Source organism: Tribolium madens, unplaced genomic scaffold (assembly GCF_015345945.1).
Source record: "Tribolium madens isolate multiple individuals breed KSU strain unplaced genomic scaffold, Tmad_KSU_1.1 Scaffold_91;HRSCAF=231;Tcas5.2_LG7, whole genome shotgun sequence".
NCBI classification, from domain to species: Eukaryota; Metazoa; Arthropoda; class Insecta; order Coleoptera; family Tenebrionidae; genus Tribolium; species Tribolium madens.
This window is the reverse complement of record NW_025401063.1, coordinates 9,275,719-9,291,156: the sequence shown is the minus strand read 5'-3', so window position 1 is coordinate 9,291,156 and position 15,438 is coordinate 9,275,719. Positions and strand designations below refer to the sequence as shown.

Here is a 15,438-nt window from a genome sequence, read left to right as displayed (position 1 = left end):
TTTGCTTCATTTGTACTATACTTACTTGACAATTAAAAAAAAATTAAATTATGAACTTACATCCCTGACTAGTAAGTCAGTCTAACACCACAAAGACAAACTAAAGCAAGTAAAAAGATAATAAAAAGTAAAATACATATTAATTCCAAAAGTAGCTAATACGAAAAAAAACTTTAATTTACACAAAATGCCACTATCATTTTTAAATTTTTATAAAACACAAACCCATATTAGTTTTTAAAATTTTGTAATAATTACCTAACGTTACTGTAATAAACGTGCATTTAATAAGGCACATACATTGTTATCTAAAACCTTCGTTTTTATATAACGTAAAATTCAACTTAACCGTCATTGCGACAATAGTTACAATATGGTACTATTGACACTAACACTTGCGTTATTATTAACTGGTACAAATAACAATAGTATATTTTCGTCAAATAAAATTATATTTTTAGTAACAACATGCATATCACAAGAAAATTGCTTGAGCAGGGATTATGGCAACGGTGGTACCGTCTGCGTATGTAATTCCGAACACTGCGATACCTTCCCAAAACTGGAAAAAACAGAACAGGGACACTTTCAAGTTTACACGTCTAATAAAGACGGTCAAAGGTTTCAGAAAGAATCGGGAGAATTTTCACAAAATAGTGAAGATTCTACCGAAAACCAAGTTATTATCGATCGGAGTATACAGTACCAGCAAATTGAAGGCTTTGGCGGCGCTTTTACAGACTCTGTGGGCATAAATATAGGATCGTTGGATGAAAACGTGCAAAAATTTCTCCTACAATCCTACTTTTCGAACGACGGAATTGAATATTCACTGTGTCGAATACCAATCGGTGGTACTGATTACTCAACACGTGCTTATACCTACGACGACGGAGAGGAAGATCCTGACTTGAATAACTTTGCTTTGACTGAAGAAGACTTTAAATACAAAGTAAGATAAACTATTGTAAAAATTGTCGTAGATTCCAATTTTTATTTAGATTCCTTACATGAAACAAGCAATGGAATTACGAGGTGAAGACAAATTACGATTTTTAGCGTCTCCTTGGATGGTGCCAAAATGGATAAAAACCAACGGAAAGTACGACGGTTTAGGATTCATTAAACCTGAAATGTACCAAACGTGGGCGTCATATTTTCTCAAATTTCTCGAAAACTATAAAAAAGAAGGTATAGAATTTTGGGCAGTCACTACACAAAATGAACCAAGCTTAGCAGTAATAGGAGGAGCTAAAGGTGTCGGATCAACTGGTTGGGATTCTGAACATTTGGTAGATACGTAATAATACTACAATCATTTATTAATAAAGCATATATTTAGGCACAATGGGTTACTAATAATTTAGGACCTACCATAAAAAATGAATCTTTCTCCGACGTTAAAATTATTATTCTAGATGACCAAAAACCATTTTTACCTTGGTATGTCAATTCTGTGAGTACAACAATATTAATAATAATATCAGTACAAAAATTTGAAAAACAAATTCGTGTAGGTTTTGCGAGATAAAGCAACCCAATATTACGTAGATGGTATTGCAATCCATTGGTACTTCGGTCTCATAACCCCATCCAGTGTCATGGATAAAACTCACAAAAACTTCCCTGATAAATTTATAATATCAACCGAAGCTTCTTGTGGTTTTGCTTCAAAAAGTGAAGCTGTTTTACTGGGTTCATGGAATCGTGGCGAGGCATATGCCATTGACATAATGGAGGTACAATGTGTCTACATTGTCTAGCTTTACTAATTACTTTATGACAGGATTTACAAAACTGGGTTGTCGGCTGGGTTGATTGGAATATGTGTCTAAATCAGGAAGGAGGTCCGACTTACATTGATAATTTCGTAGATGCACCGATCATAGTTAACGCTTCAGCAAATGAGTTTTACAAAAATCCCATGTTTTATGCTCTGGGGCACTTTTCTAAATTTTTGCCAGTTGGTTCCATTCGTGTTGACTCAAAAACAGATCTTGATCAAGACGAGGTGATGGTTGTGGCTTTTCAACGGCCGGATGACGGAATAACAGTTATAATATTAAACAAGTAATTATTTGAATGTTTCATTTTTATTTATGTTAATTAATTTATTATTATTTAGGAAAGAGGAACCTATTAGTGTCAGTCTTTTCGACGAAACCAGAGGAGCGGCAACAATTAATATCAGCCAGAAATCAGTTAATAGCATCCTTTATTGGTAATTTTTTATTTGTCTTTGTACAAAAAAATGAAATTTATTGTTAAACCGGTACTTAATTAAATTCAATAAAGTATAATACTTATGCATACATACTCGTAAATTCATAAAATAATATAGCAATGTCAAGTAAGGACATTATTAAATGTGTTTTGACGTAAAATATAAACTTGTAGCTTATCAAAAATGGTAATGCTACTGTAACCGATACATTTTAATAAATCATAAGCACAAAAGTAGGTATTTAAAAATTAATGGTCATGTAATTGTTTTAATAATAAATGCGCACTTCAAGCCTGTTATTATAGTTAAAATACGTCCAATTAAAACAATGAGCAAAATTGTATTATTGTTTCATTTACATATTAAACCGCGCAAATAACGTCGAGGACCAATTGATTCCTGTTAATCTCTATAAATATTAAAGGTGTGAGTTGAGTTGGGTTGGTTCCCATAGGTGCAGGTAGATCGAAAGGGTACAGGCATATTTATATTTTGGGTTTAAAGCTGATACTAATTTTCATATAATTATATTCTAAAAATTATTATTTATAACTGTTGAAAATACTTGTTAGAAAAGACACTACAGAAAGCTGAATTAAATTTTAAATGCAATCTCTTCAGGAGACAAAAAGGGTGGGCCAAACACATATGTGAAATATTTTGAAATGTCGGAGTCCTTTAGAATATAGTCACTCACAAGTCCCAACACTTGCGGCTGCCTATTCAAATTATCTTAATACTTTTGATCAACGGGAACCATTTGATCATGGCGCGAGAACCAACTCGGCTATGATTAGAGAGGATTACAGAATATGGGAACCAACACGACTCTTCCCCCAACTAATACCCATTTTTATCATTAAAAGTCAAAAAAAAATATTTAACAACAGTACACCTACACAAAAAGTTTATTTCCTAAAAAATCAAAAATCCCTTTAAATATTTTAAGCTGAAAAAATTTCTCAAACAAATCGGTACTTAAAAACAATATATCAAATATCAAATAAAACAAATACATTTAGGCATCTAGAATCTGTAGGTATAATTTCTTAAGTACAGGGTGCTGCATTTTGGATGTCCGAATAGGGAATCTCCGAAACTAAGAGGTTTTTTGAGAAAATAATATTGGTTAAAAACGCATCCCGCTATCGTCTTTTGTTTTCGACTTATAGACAAAAATTGACATTTTAGCAAGATCTAAAAAAATTCATATCTTCGTTATTATAGAAGACAGATTTAAAGTAAAGACATTATACAGGCACTTTTTTACGTAGAATTTAATAATGTAGTTAACAATTTTTTTCAGTTGTTTGTTTAGCCGTAATAAAATAAACTTGTATTTGTTTAAATGGGAATCATAGATGGCTATATTATTTTTAAAAACCTTGTTTTTTTCTTATCTAAAAATATATATTTGTAACAAATTATTATAATACATTTTTAGCAAAAAATTATCTTTGATTTTTGTTCGCAGTTAGCCATGAAAAAATGTTGCATCTTCGACTAAAAGGATTTAAACTATATTATATTCAACCAGTGTCACTAATGAAAGAGTTTTCTAAGTACTAAGTAATGAAAAAGATGCAACATAAATTGTAAATCAACTTATCGGCGACTAATAACATTTCTTTGTTTTTAAACAAGCTAACATTGGAACAACCATTGGATAACAAAAAGCCGCTTTAATTCTTCAATATATATTTTATTTTTATATGACACAAAAATGACGATATGGCTATTCAAATACCCAAATTCCGTCTATGTGAAACGTTATCCTACCTCCATTAGATCATCAAAAAAATGTTTTTTCTAATTGTGTTGACTGTTGACACATTTGTTTTTCCTATTTTTTTTAAATATGTAATAATTTTGTTCTGATGTGCTCGGATATTTGTTCAATGCTTCTACCGTATCGTATTTTTTAAAACTTTATGATTTTATCTATTTTTTCATCTATTTTTACAGTTCACAAAACTCTTATTGATTATTATTTACACATTTGGAGTGAAATAGTTTTTCCATGGCCAACTATTATCACACAAAATATGTATTTCACTTTTTAAGTATGGTTATAAAAAAATATTTTGTTACAAATACAGGGTGATTCCTAAATAGATCGACAAAATTTGATCACATCTTCCTAAGGATAAATGGAGACAAACTTTACCCTTTTTATGTTTATACCTTTTAGGAGCAAAACCCCCTTGATCCGTGCCACTTACGGCGTTTATGAATTGTTGCAATAATCAAGTACGTTAATACCATGGTTACCACTACCTGTACTAACACATCAGTGGCGTACACTTTACTTCGAAAATAACTTTAATAAATTTTATTTGAAGAACGCATAAACAAAGAATTTTTTAAAAATTATTTCCAGCGTGTTCTCATTTGATACTACCAAGGATAAAATTTTATCGGTCTATTTAAAAATCATATATTAGATATATTTATATATTTTTTAGATCAGAAAAAAATAAGCTTTTCAAAATTGCCATAGCCACCTATGATTTCCATTTAAAAAAATACAAGTTTATCTTATTACGGCTAAACTAATAACTGAAAAAAATTGTTAACTACATTATTAAATTCCTCGTAAAAAAGTGCCTGTATAATACTTCATTTCAAATCCGTATCTTCTATAATAACGAAGATATATATATTTTTAGATTTCGCCAAAATGCCATCTTTTGTCTGTAAGTCGAAAACAAAAGACGATAGCGGTATGCGGTTTTAACCAATATTATTTTCTCAAAAAATGAGCCCCAGAATGTATCACTCGTTTTTGGCTAAACCTCTCAGTCTCGGAGATTTCCTATTCGGACATCCAAAATGCAGCACCTTGTACAGTGAAATGTAAAAACTCAATGCACATTAATTTTAAGTAAAACAATGCAAGGTTTGTTAGTAGAGAACAGTAAAAAACGACATAAACTACAAATTGTGTATTGTACACCCCATCTGTAAATAAGAATAAAGCAATTTCCCATTTTGAAAATTTAAAGTATAGCTAAATTTTCATTAACATTTAGTAGTTATTAACCTCGCTACAAACCACATAAAAATTACACCAAGTATTAAAACAAATGCTTCAAAATGACCCATTTTGTGCTCTGTCTTTTTATACAAATGCAAAAAAAAAAAGATTTTATATGTAATGACAGATACACATTTCATAAAACACACACCGGAAAATTTATTTTCCCATGAAATCCATTCATCCAAAATAACGAAAGAAAAGTAACACTGCTATCTGCTGCGACATATTAAATAAACTAATACTTTTGTACTAGTACAAGGACACAAAAAACAATAAATTTTCGTTAAAAATATCGCCACTAATTAATAAGATACGACAAACTTAAAGAATTTATAGACGACAGTTCTGTTATCGATTATTTTAGACACTCTAAAAACGAGAATTTTGCCTAAACTAAGCTACTGTGGCGTGCGGTACCAACACCAACAACATGCTGGTACTGCTGTTGGTTCTGTCCATCCTAAGTAAGTCCAAACCAGATTCGTCGTATTTACATTACTTTAACAGGTTTTTCAAACTGCCAACAATGCCAAAGTCGAGATTACGGAAATGGAGGAACCGTCTGTGTGTGCAATGTCACATACTGTGACACAATCGCAAGGCCGCAAAGAGTGGACTCAACCCAATTTCTTACATACACCTCCAATTTGGCCGGTCTGAGATTCAGTCAAACGAGTAGGAGGTTTACCTCTAGACCAAATTCCACAAACCGAATTTACCTAAACTCGAGCAGAGTGTACCAAACGATTATAGGCTGGGGTGGAGCTTTCACTGATGCGACCGGAATTAATATTAACTCGTTACCAGTCAACATGCGAGAGATGTTACTAGAATCGTATTTTTCCCAAAATGGTATTGAGTATAGTCTGGGAAGAGTTCCAATTGGCGGTACCGATTTTTCAATTCGACCATACACCTATGATGATGGTTTACCGGATCCAGAGTTAATTAATTTTGACCTAGCTCCAGAAGATTTGCTTTATAAAGTAATCATTTCCAAAAGTAGCGCAATTTTAATTAAAGTATTGTAGATTCCAAACATTCAAAGAGCCGTTAATTTGACAAACGGCAACATCAGGCTCTTTGCGTCAGCATGGACGGCCCCCCGATGGATGAAAACCAATGGAGATTACAGTGGATATGGGTTTATTAGAAGAGCCTTGTACCAGACATGGGCTAATTACTATGTGAGATTTCTGGACGAGTACCGACAACGTGGAGTCAATTTTTGGGGAATCACTACAGGAAATGAACCAGCTGATGTTTTAAATCCTTTTGACCAGCTCGAAGTCGTTGGTTGGCCTTCGTGGTTGATTGTAAGTGAAATATGAAGAATTTTAAATGTTATAAAACAAGATTTAAGGGAGACTGGATTTTAAATAATCTAGGACCCACAATCCGAGGCTCAATTTACTCAAATCTGACAATTATGATACTCGATGATCAAAGAGTATTTCTTCCTTGGTATGTAGTAAGAGCATTATATAATAACAGAACGCGACAATACATTGACGGAATTGCTGTTCACTGGTACTTGGACTTGTACTCCTCACCGGATCTGCTAGACGAAACTCAAAGACTTTTTCCCGAAAAATTCATTTTAGGAACAGAGGCTAGTATCATGCCTGCTCCGTATGAAACCCCAGTCTTATTAGGTTCATGGACACGTGGTGAAGAATATTCCTCTGATATAATAGCAGTAATTTGTAATAAATAGAAGAAAACAAATTTGTATTAATTTTCCATAGGACATGCAACACTGGGTCACTGGTTGGGTCGACTGGAACATGGCTTTAAATCCTGATGGTGGACCCAATTACATCCGAAACTTTGTAGACTCCACTATTATTGTAAACGCCACGGCTGCTGAATTTTATAAACAACCCATATATTACCACTTCGGACATTTCTCCAAATTTGTACCAAGAGGATCAGTTAGAATTGACTGCAACGTAGTCTTTAACGATAATTCTAGTTCTGTTGACCATGTTGCTTTCAGAAGACCGGACAATGGTACTGCCATCGTAATTTTAAACAGGTTCGTTGACACAAAATCGCATAAACTTAATACAAATTAATTTTGCAGAAACCCAACTGCAGTATCGCTTAACATAATGGATAACTCCAGAGGTGTCGCCCCAATAGAAATTACAGCAAAATCCATTACAACTGTTTTGTATTGGTAAAAACTCTAAAATGCTAAATATACAATTATTATTTCACATTTTGTTTACTTTAAACTAATCCTCACAAAAAAATGATAAAAAATTACGTAAGTACGTAGTGACGCGGTTTAATGCCAGTGACAGATTTTGCTCATTACATAAAACCTGCAGAAAAATGTTTGTGAGCTAAATAAATAAGTAAATATACTCCTACAATATTAAAATGCTTCATCAAATACCAAAAGCATATTATCTTAAACCTTGTTCAAGATGCTTGGAAAAATTATCATTCTTCAGTTATTGTCAGGTAAAAAAAATTAAGTCAAAGATAGCATTGATAATTTTTTTTCTTAGCATTTACCCTAGGACAAAACTGTTTAAGTAGAGATTACAATGATGGTGCCGTATGTGTTTGCAATTTGAATCATTGCGATATTGTTCCAAAACCGGAAAAAGCAAAACCATTTGAGCTTCTTATTTACACTTCGAACAAAGCTGGTTTGAGATTTCATCTAGAAAAAACAAATTTTAAAAACTTTGGTGCATTTTCGAATAAAATTGTGATTGATTCTAAATCTAAGTATCAAACAATATTGGGGTGGGGTGGCGCCTTTACTGACGCAACGGGAATCAATATTGCTTCACTAGAAAAAAGTCTTCAAGACAAACTGGTAGAATCTTATTTTTCTGAAAATGGCATTGAGTATAGTTTGTGTAGAGTACCGATCGGGGGTACCGACTTTTCGGTCCGTGCTTACTCGTACGATGACGGCAAAGAAGACAAAAATTTAACCAACTTTAACTTAGCTGAAGAAGATTACAAATACAAAGTAGGTATAAAATTTTAAATTACTGTTTCACCAGTAAGAATAATATTTGTAGATTCCGTACATAAAAAAAGCATTAGACTTGACTGAAAACAAATTAAAATTATTTGCTTCGGCTTGGACTGCACCGAAATGGATGAAAACTGACGGACAATATGCCGGTCTTGGTGGTACTCTTAAGAAACAAATGTATCAAACATGGGTTGACTACTTCATCAAATTTTTTGATAGTTATAAGGAGCAAGGAATAGAGTTTTGGGGTGTGACCACAGGAAATGAACCTAGTTTAGCTATAGCGCCTACCAATCAGATAAATAATGTTGGATGGGGGGCAAACGAAATGGTAAAATTTGTTAAAACCCATAAACAAATGTAGCGAGTTAATTAATAAATTTTAGGGAAAATGGATTCTCAGTAATTTAGGGCCTACAGTCCGAAATTCGGCATATTCAGACATTAAGATTATGATATTAGATGACCAAAGATCATTTCTTCCGTGGTATGTCGATGAGGTAAGTCTTGAATACTCATCTTGACTAAAATAATTTTACAATAATTAAAGGTTCTTAAAGACAATACTATTCGTAAATACGTAGATGGAGTCGCAGTGCACTGGTATCACAACTATTGGCCTCTGTTTTGGCCTGCATCAGTACTGAGTATTACCCACTCGCATTTCCCTGAAAAATTTGTTTTAGCCACTGAGGCTTGCAATGGTGTAGGTGAGAAGTCGGTGATTCTTGGATCTTGGGAAAGAGGCGAAAAATATTCATACGATATAATTAAGGTAAAGTTAATATAAGTTTAACTTTAACAACAAACAAACAAAAACATGAAACTGTCAATTGTAGGATCTGCAAAATTGGGTAACTGGTTGGATCGACTGGAATATGGTACTCGACTTATCAGGTGGTCCAACCTACATTAATAATAATGTTGATGCACCAATAATTGTTAACGTTACGGAAGGAGAATTTTATAAGCAACCCATGTATTACCATCTTGGTCATTTTTCAAAATTTGTCCCACCGAATTCGGTACGGATTAAAACGAGTGGTATCGCGAACAAAAACCTACTCACGGTAGCTTTCCAAAGACCAGACAATGCTACTGTCTTGGTAATCCTAAACAAGTGAGTATATGTAGAGACGACTTTAAGAAAAATAAAGCAACATGCAATATTTTTCCAGAACCGAAAAAGTGATACCTGTAAGTGTTGTCGATCCTAATAGAGGTGTGGCACAGTTGAAAATCAGTGCAAGATCTATTATCACAATTATGTATTGGTAGCAAATTTTAAATAAATATTACTTTAAAAAAATATCTTTCTTGAGCCACTTTTTTCCACAACAAACCATTCCCAAACACATATTTGCATGCCCTTCCTCTATTTTCGCCCTCGAGTCAGTTTGTAGGACCTTGTATCTTGTAAATAGTTGTACATACAATAAGATTGAATAGAGTTAGAAGACACAACATCTTGATATTTTAAACCTTAGTTTCCTTCGAGTAACATCTTCAAAAAAACGTAAAAACAAATTAAATAAACTCATTTTTTATTTGCTTAATCTTGTGATGCGTTTTTTCTAGTTGCCGTAATAACAACATTAAAGTGTCTTAAACCTTAAATCCCGAAAGTTTAAAATATGCACATTCACCGATATTTTCAAACCCCAACTTTTCAAACAAAGAAATCGAAACAAAATTTGTTGCGCTTATAGTTGCAAACGGCCAGTTTCCCTCTTGGACAATATTATCGACCATAACTTTGGTCACATGCGTCCCGTAACCATTTTTCTTGTATTTTTCCTTCGTTTGAAGAATTCCAATGTGACCCAAATTATATCTCAAAATCCAAGCTACCATTTCGTTCGTTTCTTCAAGAAACAATCCGTAGCCCCCATACGTTTCAATAAGAGAAGAAATATGCTCTCTTGAGCCTTTAAAACTGTAAGGCCACGCAGAATTAATCGCGTCCACCAATCCTAGGTGCAATTTTTGCACATTGACACCTGTAGGTGTCCTGCAGGAGAGGCCACGTTGTGGCTCCAATGCGTAGATTAAATACGGCACATGGGATTTTGAAGCTTTGAAATTTAAGTCTGCAATCACTTGATTTATAACAGGAATGTGTTTTTCATGAACACAAAAAAACACAGCGTGTTTATTTTTGTAATTTATAAGATTTGTTAAAGTAAGACCTCGATGTAAATTTAGGCAACGTTCGTCCAAAGTAAAAACAAATATGTTGTAACAATGAAACTGTAAATTACGCGATTATTATAGTTTCCACTGGAAATCCTACTCACCGTTTGTAAGATAATTATTGTGCCATCATTCATCCAGGTTGTGTCAACAGATAAAAATGTAATGTAATTACAATACTTGTGAGACTGTTTAAGCCAAATTCCAGTTTTAATTAAATTTAATACATGAGGGGCCCACTCCACATGCTTCTGATACAAAAGAGCCAATTTTGGCAAATCCTCGTTAGGAATTTCGACGAGAATGTCGTTTTTAGGCGAAGACATTCTTTAACTTTCTCTTATAAATACTCTTGACTAAGTCCCCTCTTTTAATAAATTTGCAAAGTTCATTTAATTTAAATGTAACATGTACTTGATTTAAGCAGAGAATAAATAAATAATTAACTCAGTAGAACAATAAAATTATTTATTTTTAAAATTCAAATATGCACAAGTTCCAATTGTCTGAAAACCAATTTTTTCAAACATGCGGATTGATGCCACGTTATCAGAATAAATTGTAGCAAAAGGACAACTTCCGTCTTTCCTAATTTCCTCGGCTAAAAATTTAGTAATTAAGATGGCATAGCCGTTTTTTCTGTACTCTTCTTTAGTATGAAGCATACCAATATGACCCAAACAATGTTTCAAAATCCACGCAACTATTTCGTTTGTACCTTCCAAAAATACTCCAAAACCTCCATTCATTTCGAGTAAAGAATATAAATATTTTAAATCCGACCCTGGAGAACTGTATAACCAAAAAGAGTTAATTTGATTAGCAAGACTCGCATCTATTTTCTTAACATAAACACCAGAAGGGTAATTAATCGAAATTTCTTTTTCTGGAGGCAAAGCCAACATAATATATGGAGCAATTGCATATGACAATTTTATGTTTTTGTCTTCGGCAATTTGCAATAATGTGCAAACGTGCTTTTCGTGTACGCAAAAAAATGAACCATTAGTTGTTGAAAAATTTAGTAAATTTGTTTGGATCAATCCTTGGCGCAAGTTTGTACATTCTTCATCCAAAGTGAAGACAAATATATCATAACAACCGAACTAAAAAAAATAAAAAAAGATTGTTTAATTTCACTTAAATTTTTACCTCCATAAGAACGACAACAGTGCCATCTTTCTCCCAACTGTCACCTACTGATAAAAATTTGATGCAATGACGATATTTTTGGGATTTTCTCCACCTTATGCCTGTGTGAACCAGGCTTAAAACGTGAGGTGCCCAGTTTACATGTTTTTTGTAAATATCGGCTAATTTAGGCAGATTTTCGTCAAGTATCTCATTCAAAATATCAGTCATTGTTATTAAAAAATTCCACCCCCACTATTTGCAGATCGTTGATAACCCCACTACTTTAGTTATTAAGGACACGGTATTCAGGATTATAGTTGTATGGCGGGAATAAACATTGTCACATAATTTACAAAAACTATATTGGTAATGAAAATGTAACACTTAAAACATGACATGTTAATGATTACAATACACTATAGGAAACAGCTCTCAAGCTTGATAAAAAAATAAACTGCTAAAATTACAGCCTTGAAATTCCACTGGACCAAAATAGTGACCCTAATGAAAGGTAACATTACCGACATGCTATAAAAATTCTATTCACGTGGGTAATGTAAAAATAACAGACAAACAGAGACATTATTTTTGTGCACTTAATTCCCATTTCGGGTTGGTGGTGTTGTTATTGGTCGTTTAAACAACAAAATGTGCGGTTCTGTAAAGTAAATAAAGCAATATGTAACATTAAAGCGGAGATGTTTTTAATTTACCTGGAGAATGTGTCATGTAATGCACCCAGCCCTTACTTTGTTGTACTCCAATGCCTCGCCATTCCTCTTCTGACATCAGATGAGTTTTGGGCACCATTTTAACCATTTCTTTAGGCAAAACGACGTGTCTAAAATCATAAAACCATGTTAATAATCATAAACTACAAAAATTCCAGAAAATTATAGGTATACCCACTTACCGATACTCATACTCCTCGTCGTAATATTTATCAGAGTAGTAAATGTTTCTCTGCAACTCTTCAAGTTTATTTCTATGCATTTTGGTAATTTTAACAAATAATTATAAGGGGAAATACTCAAAAAGCTGATTTTTCTGACTTTCTCAACACAAAAACTTTCACGTCTTTTTCAAACGGACAAAACATTCAATTGTACTGCCAACACGATAAACTGTGTCCTTGATAAGAAAACGAAATTTCCTATTAAATTTTTAATTTTTTGACCATCAAACTTTAACAAAAATTAACAGTGTCATAACTGAAGTTGTAATGATTATTTTCCGCTTATCATTTTGATCAAAATCAATAGTTCCGTTAATTTTCTTAATCAATAATTTTCAAGTTAAGGGTATTGTATTATTGTCATGTTGGCTGCGTGAAACGATAATAATGACGTATGGCTAACGTTTGACATCTAACCTTAAAATCAAAACAAGATTTATTTATAGTTTACGAATAAAATGCCAAAACATGATTACTCCAGTCATCGGTAAGTTTAAAAAAGAAATAAATAAAGTATTGACCAATATTTAGTTCTAGGTCTCCAATAAGTTCCCGGAAATCAAAATCACACAAATACTCATCAGATTCAAGTGATGGTCACAAAAGACACAATTCAAAAAAACGTTCACATTCCAGAAAACATAAGAAAAGTGACTCTTACAGAAAAGATCATAAAAAGCAGAAACGGCGTGATTCTGAATCAGATTCAAGCAGTAGCAGTACCTCCTCTGATGACTCTTTAGTCTTGCTCCAGAAACTCAAAGAAGAACGAATCAAAGCTCTTGAAGAGCGTAAACGTGAAAAAGAATTAAAAAAAGCAACTGAGACCCCCGAGGAAAAGCGTTTGAGACGTTTAGCCAAGAAACAAGCTAAGGAAAGGAAACGTAAAGAACGTATGGGTTGGGATAATGAGTATCTTCATTATACCAATACAGATAATCCATTTGGTGACGGCAATTTACTATCAACGTTTGTGTGGACGAAAAAGTTGGCAAAAGAAGGGCTTACTGGAGTGACTTCTGAAGAATTAGAAGCGAGGAATCGCCACAAACAAGAGGAGAACAAACGTGAATTAGAAAAAGTGAAGAAGAGACGATTAGAGAGGGAATTAGAAAGACAGAAGAGGGAAGAGGAAATGCAGTTATTACAAAGGAGTAAAGAGGCGGCGCAATTTGAAGAATGGGAACGTCAGGAAGATCAGTTTCATTTAGAACAAGCTAGACTAAGATCACACATAAGAATACAAGATGGACGAGCGAAACCAATTGATTTATTAGCAAAATATATAAGTGCAGAGGAAGAAGTCGACGCTGTAGAGATGCACGAGCCTTACACATACCTAAATGGGTTACATATCAAAGATTTAGAAGACTTAGTTGAAGATATTAAAGTTTATGAAGAGTTAGAACGTGGGAAAAACCTTGATTATTGGAACGATATTACAGTAATCGTTGAAGATGAGTTGCAAAAACTTAGAAAACTAGAAAAGCAAAACGAATTCGATATGGGAGTTAACAGAAGAGAAGGGATCAATCAAGCAGTCGCTGCGGACGTTACCTCAGTTTTCAAAGGGAAGACATCATCCCAATTAGCAGCATTACAGAAACAAATTGAAAGCAAAATCAACGGTAAAGCTGATGGGATAGATATAGGCTACTGGGAGTCTCTGTTGTCACAGTTAAAAGGTAAGAGAATTTATTTTGTTTATGTAATGTTCACTGAAATGGAGATATAGCTCACATGGCAAGGGCCCGCTTACGAGATCGACACCAGGAGAGTCTCCGACGCAAACTACAGGTCCTTAAGGCCGAGCAAGCGGTTACTACACCAGCACCAGAGGAAACAGGATCATTTATAGAGGCTCAAGTTAAAGATGTACCCGAACCGAAACCGGGGACTTCCCAAGAAGAAAAAAGTGACGATGAAAACGAAAAGTAAGATTGCATTCCTTCAAATTTCAAATTACTTTATTTTGTAATTTCAGGACCGCGGAAGAACACGCCACCGACATATTGAATGAATACTTTGACGCGTACGAAGCCGGCGGCTACAGTCCCAAATTTCTCTCCCCGGAAGACATTGAACCTGGCACTATCGTCGTAACCGAAGAAGATGATCTCAAACGACTAGAATTTGCACGTATGCAAGTTTCTGGAGGCGGCAAAAAACACGAAAATGTCATAACTAAAGAAGAAATTTTATTACAACGCGAAGCCCGAAAGGGTATGGGTGATGATGAAGCCCAATTTTCTGTAGAAGCGGCTCTAGACAATCAAGTGTATTTGTGGTCTGATAAGTATAGACCGAGAAAACCGAGATATTTCAATAGAGTTCACACCGGTTTTGAATGGAATAAGTATAACCAGACCCATTATGACATGGACAATCCACCCCCGAAAATAGTACAGGGCTACAAATTTAATATTTTTTATCCGGATTTGATTGATAAGAACAGCACACCAGAGTACTTTTTGGTAGGTTTGTGGCATTTTCACTTCGATTTGTCTTAATTTTCTGTTGTTTCAGACTCCGTGTCCGGAAAATCGAGAATTTGCCATTTTGAGGTTTCATGCAGGACCGCCGTATGAAGATATTGCGTTTAAAATTGTTAATAGGGAGTGGGAATATTCATACAAGAGGGGATTCAGATGCCAGTTTCATAATAACATTTTTCAATTGTGGTTCCATTTTAAGAGATATAGATACAGAAGATAGCTCAACTTTATACATAAATCGAAAATGATTATATTAATTTTAACTTTTAAGTTACTGTAACAATCCGAACTGCTTTAATGTGTATAATAAACTTTATGAATAAAATATTTAGTTTTCTCTTTCTGGGGCAATGTCCTTTGAAGGAAATTCTTTTCTGCGCTGAAATCCTTAAA

At 33.7% G+C, this 15,438-nt stretch overlaps 7 protein-coding genes across 8 annotated transcripts; 4 read left to right on the top strand and 3 right to left on the bottom strand.

The window, feature by feature from the left end:
• Nucleotides 1-344: 344 nt before the first annotated feature.
• LOC123011903 (lysosomal acid glucosylceramidase-like) lies at nt 345-2,479 on the top strand. The gene is made up of 7 exons (XM_044409608.1): nt 345-413; nt 462-952; nt 1,002-1,292; nt 1,343-1,456; nt 1,518-1,739; nt 1,787-2,070; nt 2,126-2,479. The coding sequence occupies exons 1-7, from the start codon at nt 374-376 to the stop codon at nt 2,223-2,225; spliced, it is 1,542 nt and encodes a 513-aa protein (XP_044265543.1). The 5' UTR covers nt 345-373; the 3' UTR covers nt 2,226-2,479.
• Nucleotides 2,480-5,606: 3,127 nt separating this feature from the next.
• On the top strand, nt 5,607-7,486 carry LOC123011905 (putative glucosylceramidase 4). The gene is made up of 6 exons (XM_044409610.1): nt 5,607-5,728; nt 5,772-6,250; nt 6,296-6,580; nt 6,628-6,963; nt 7,013-7,302; nt 7,351-7,486. The coding sequence occupies exons 1-6, from the start codon at nt 5,695-5,697 to the stop codon at nt 7,448-7,450; spliced, it is 1,524 nt and encodes a 507-aa protein (XP_044265545.1). The 5' UTR covers nt 5,607-5,694; the 3' UTR covers nt 7,451-7,486.
• Nucleotides 7,487-7,557: 71 nt separating this feature from the next.
• Nucleotides 7,558-9,577, top strand: LOC123011906 (putative glucosylceramidase 4). Its single transcript, XM_044409611.1, has 7 exons — nt 7,558-7,736; nt 7,784-8,259; nt 8,312-8,599; nt 8,655-8,768; nt 8,819-9,043; nt 9,108-9,388; nt 9,447-9,577. Exons 1-7 carry the CDS (start codon nt 7,700-7,702, stop codon nt 9,544-9,546), a joined length of 1,521 nt encoding a protein of 506 aa, XP_044265546.1. The 5' UTR covers nt 7,558-7,699; the 3' UTR covers nt 9,547-9,577.
• Nucleotides 9,578-9,795: 218 nt separating this feature from the next.
• On the bottom strand, nt 9,796-10,787 carry LOC123011911. Its single transcript, XM_044409618.1, has 2 exons — nt 10,566-10,787; nt 9,796-10,518 (listed from the first exon to the last, which is right to left on the bottom strand). Exons 1-2 carry the CDS (start codon nt 10,785-10,787, stop codon nt 9,874-9,876), a joined length of 867 nt encoding a protein of 288 aa, XP_044265553.1. The 3' UTR covers nt 9,796-9,873.
• A 128-nt stretch (nt 10,788-10,915) lies between these two features.
• On the bottom strand, nt 10,916-11,844 carry LOC123011912. The gene is made up of 2 exons (XM_044409619.1): nt 11,614-11,844; nt 10,916-11,567 (listed from the first exon to the last, which is right to left on the bottom strand). Exons 1-2 carry the CDS (start codon nt 11,821-11,823, stop codon nt 10,926-10,928), a joined length of 852 nt encoding a protein of 283 aa, XP_044265554.1. The 5' UTR covers nt 11,824-11,844; the 3' UTR covers nt 10,916-10,925.
• A 96-nt stretch (nt 11,845-11,940) lies between these two features.
• Nucleotides 11,941-12,717, bottom strand: LOC123011915 (cyclin-dependent kinases regulatory subunit). Its single transcript, XM_044409623.1, has 3 exons — nt 12,509-12,717; nt 12,309-12,436; nt 11,941-12,253 (listed from the first exon to the last, which is right to left on the bottom strand). The coding sequence occupies exons 1-3, from the start codon at nt 12,586-12,588 to the stop codon at nt 12,192-12,194; spliced, it is 270 nt and encodes an 89-aa protein (XP_044265558.1). The 5' UTR covers nt 12,589-12,717; the 3' UTR covers nt 11,941-12,191.
• Nucleotides 12,718-12,890: 173 nt separating this feature from the next.
• LOC123011901 (cactin) lies at nt 12,891-15,370 on the top strand. 2 transcript variants are annotated; one of them, XM_044409605.1, is made up of 5 exons: nt 12,891-13,037; nt 13,082-14,235; nt 14,286-14,484; nt 14,535-15,024; nt 15,077-15,370. In XM_044409605.1, the coding sequence occupies exons 1-5, from the start codon at nt 13,009-13,011 to the stop codon at nt 15,263-15,265; spliced, it is 2,061 nt and encodes a 686-aa protein (XP_044265540.1). In that variant the 5' UTR covers nt 12,891-13,008; the 3' UTR covers nt 15,266-15,370. The 2 variants fall into 2 exon arrangements, with proteins under 2 accessions (XP_044265540.1, XP_044265541.1); XM_044409606.1 differs by having other exon boundaries at nt 12,932-13,037; nt 13,088-14,235.
• Nucleotides 15,371-15,438: the final 68 nt, after the last annotated feature.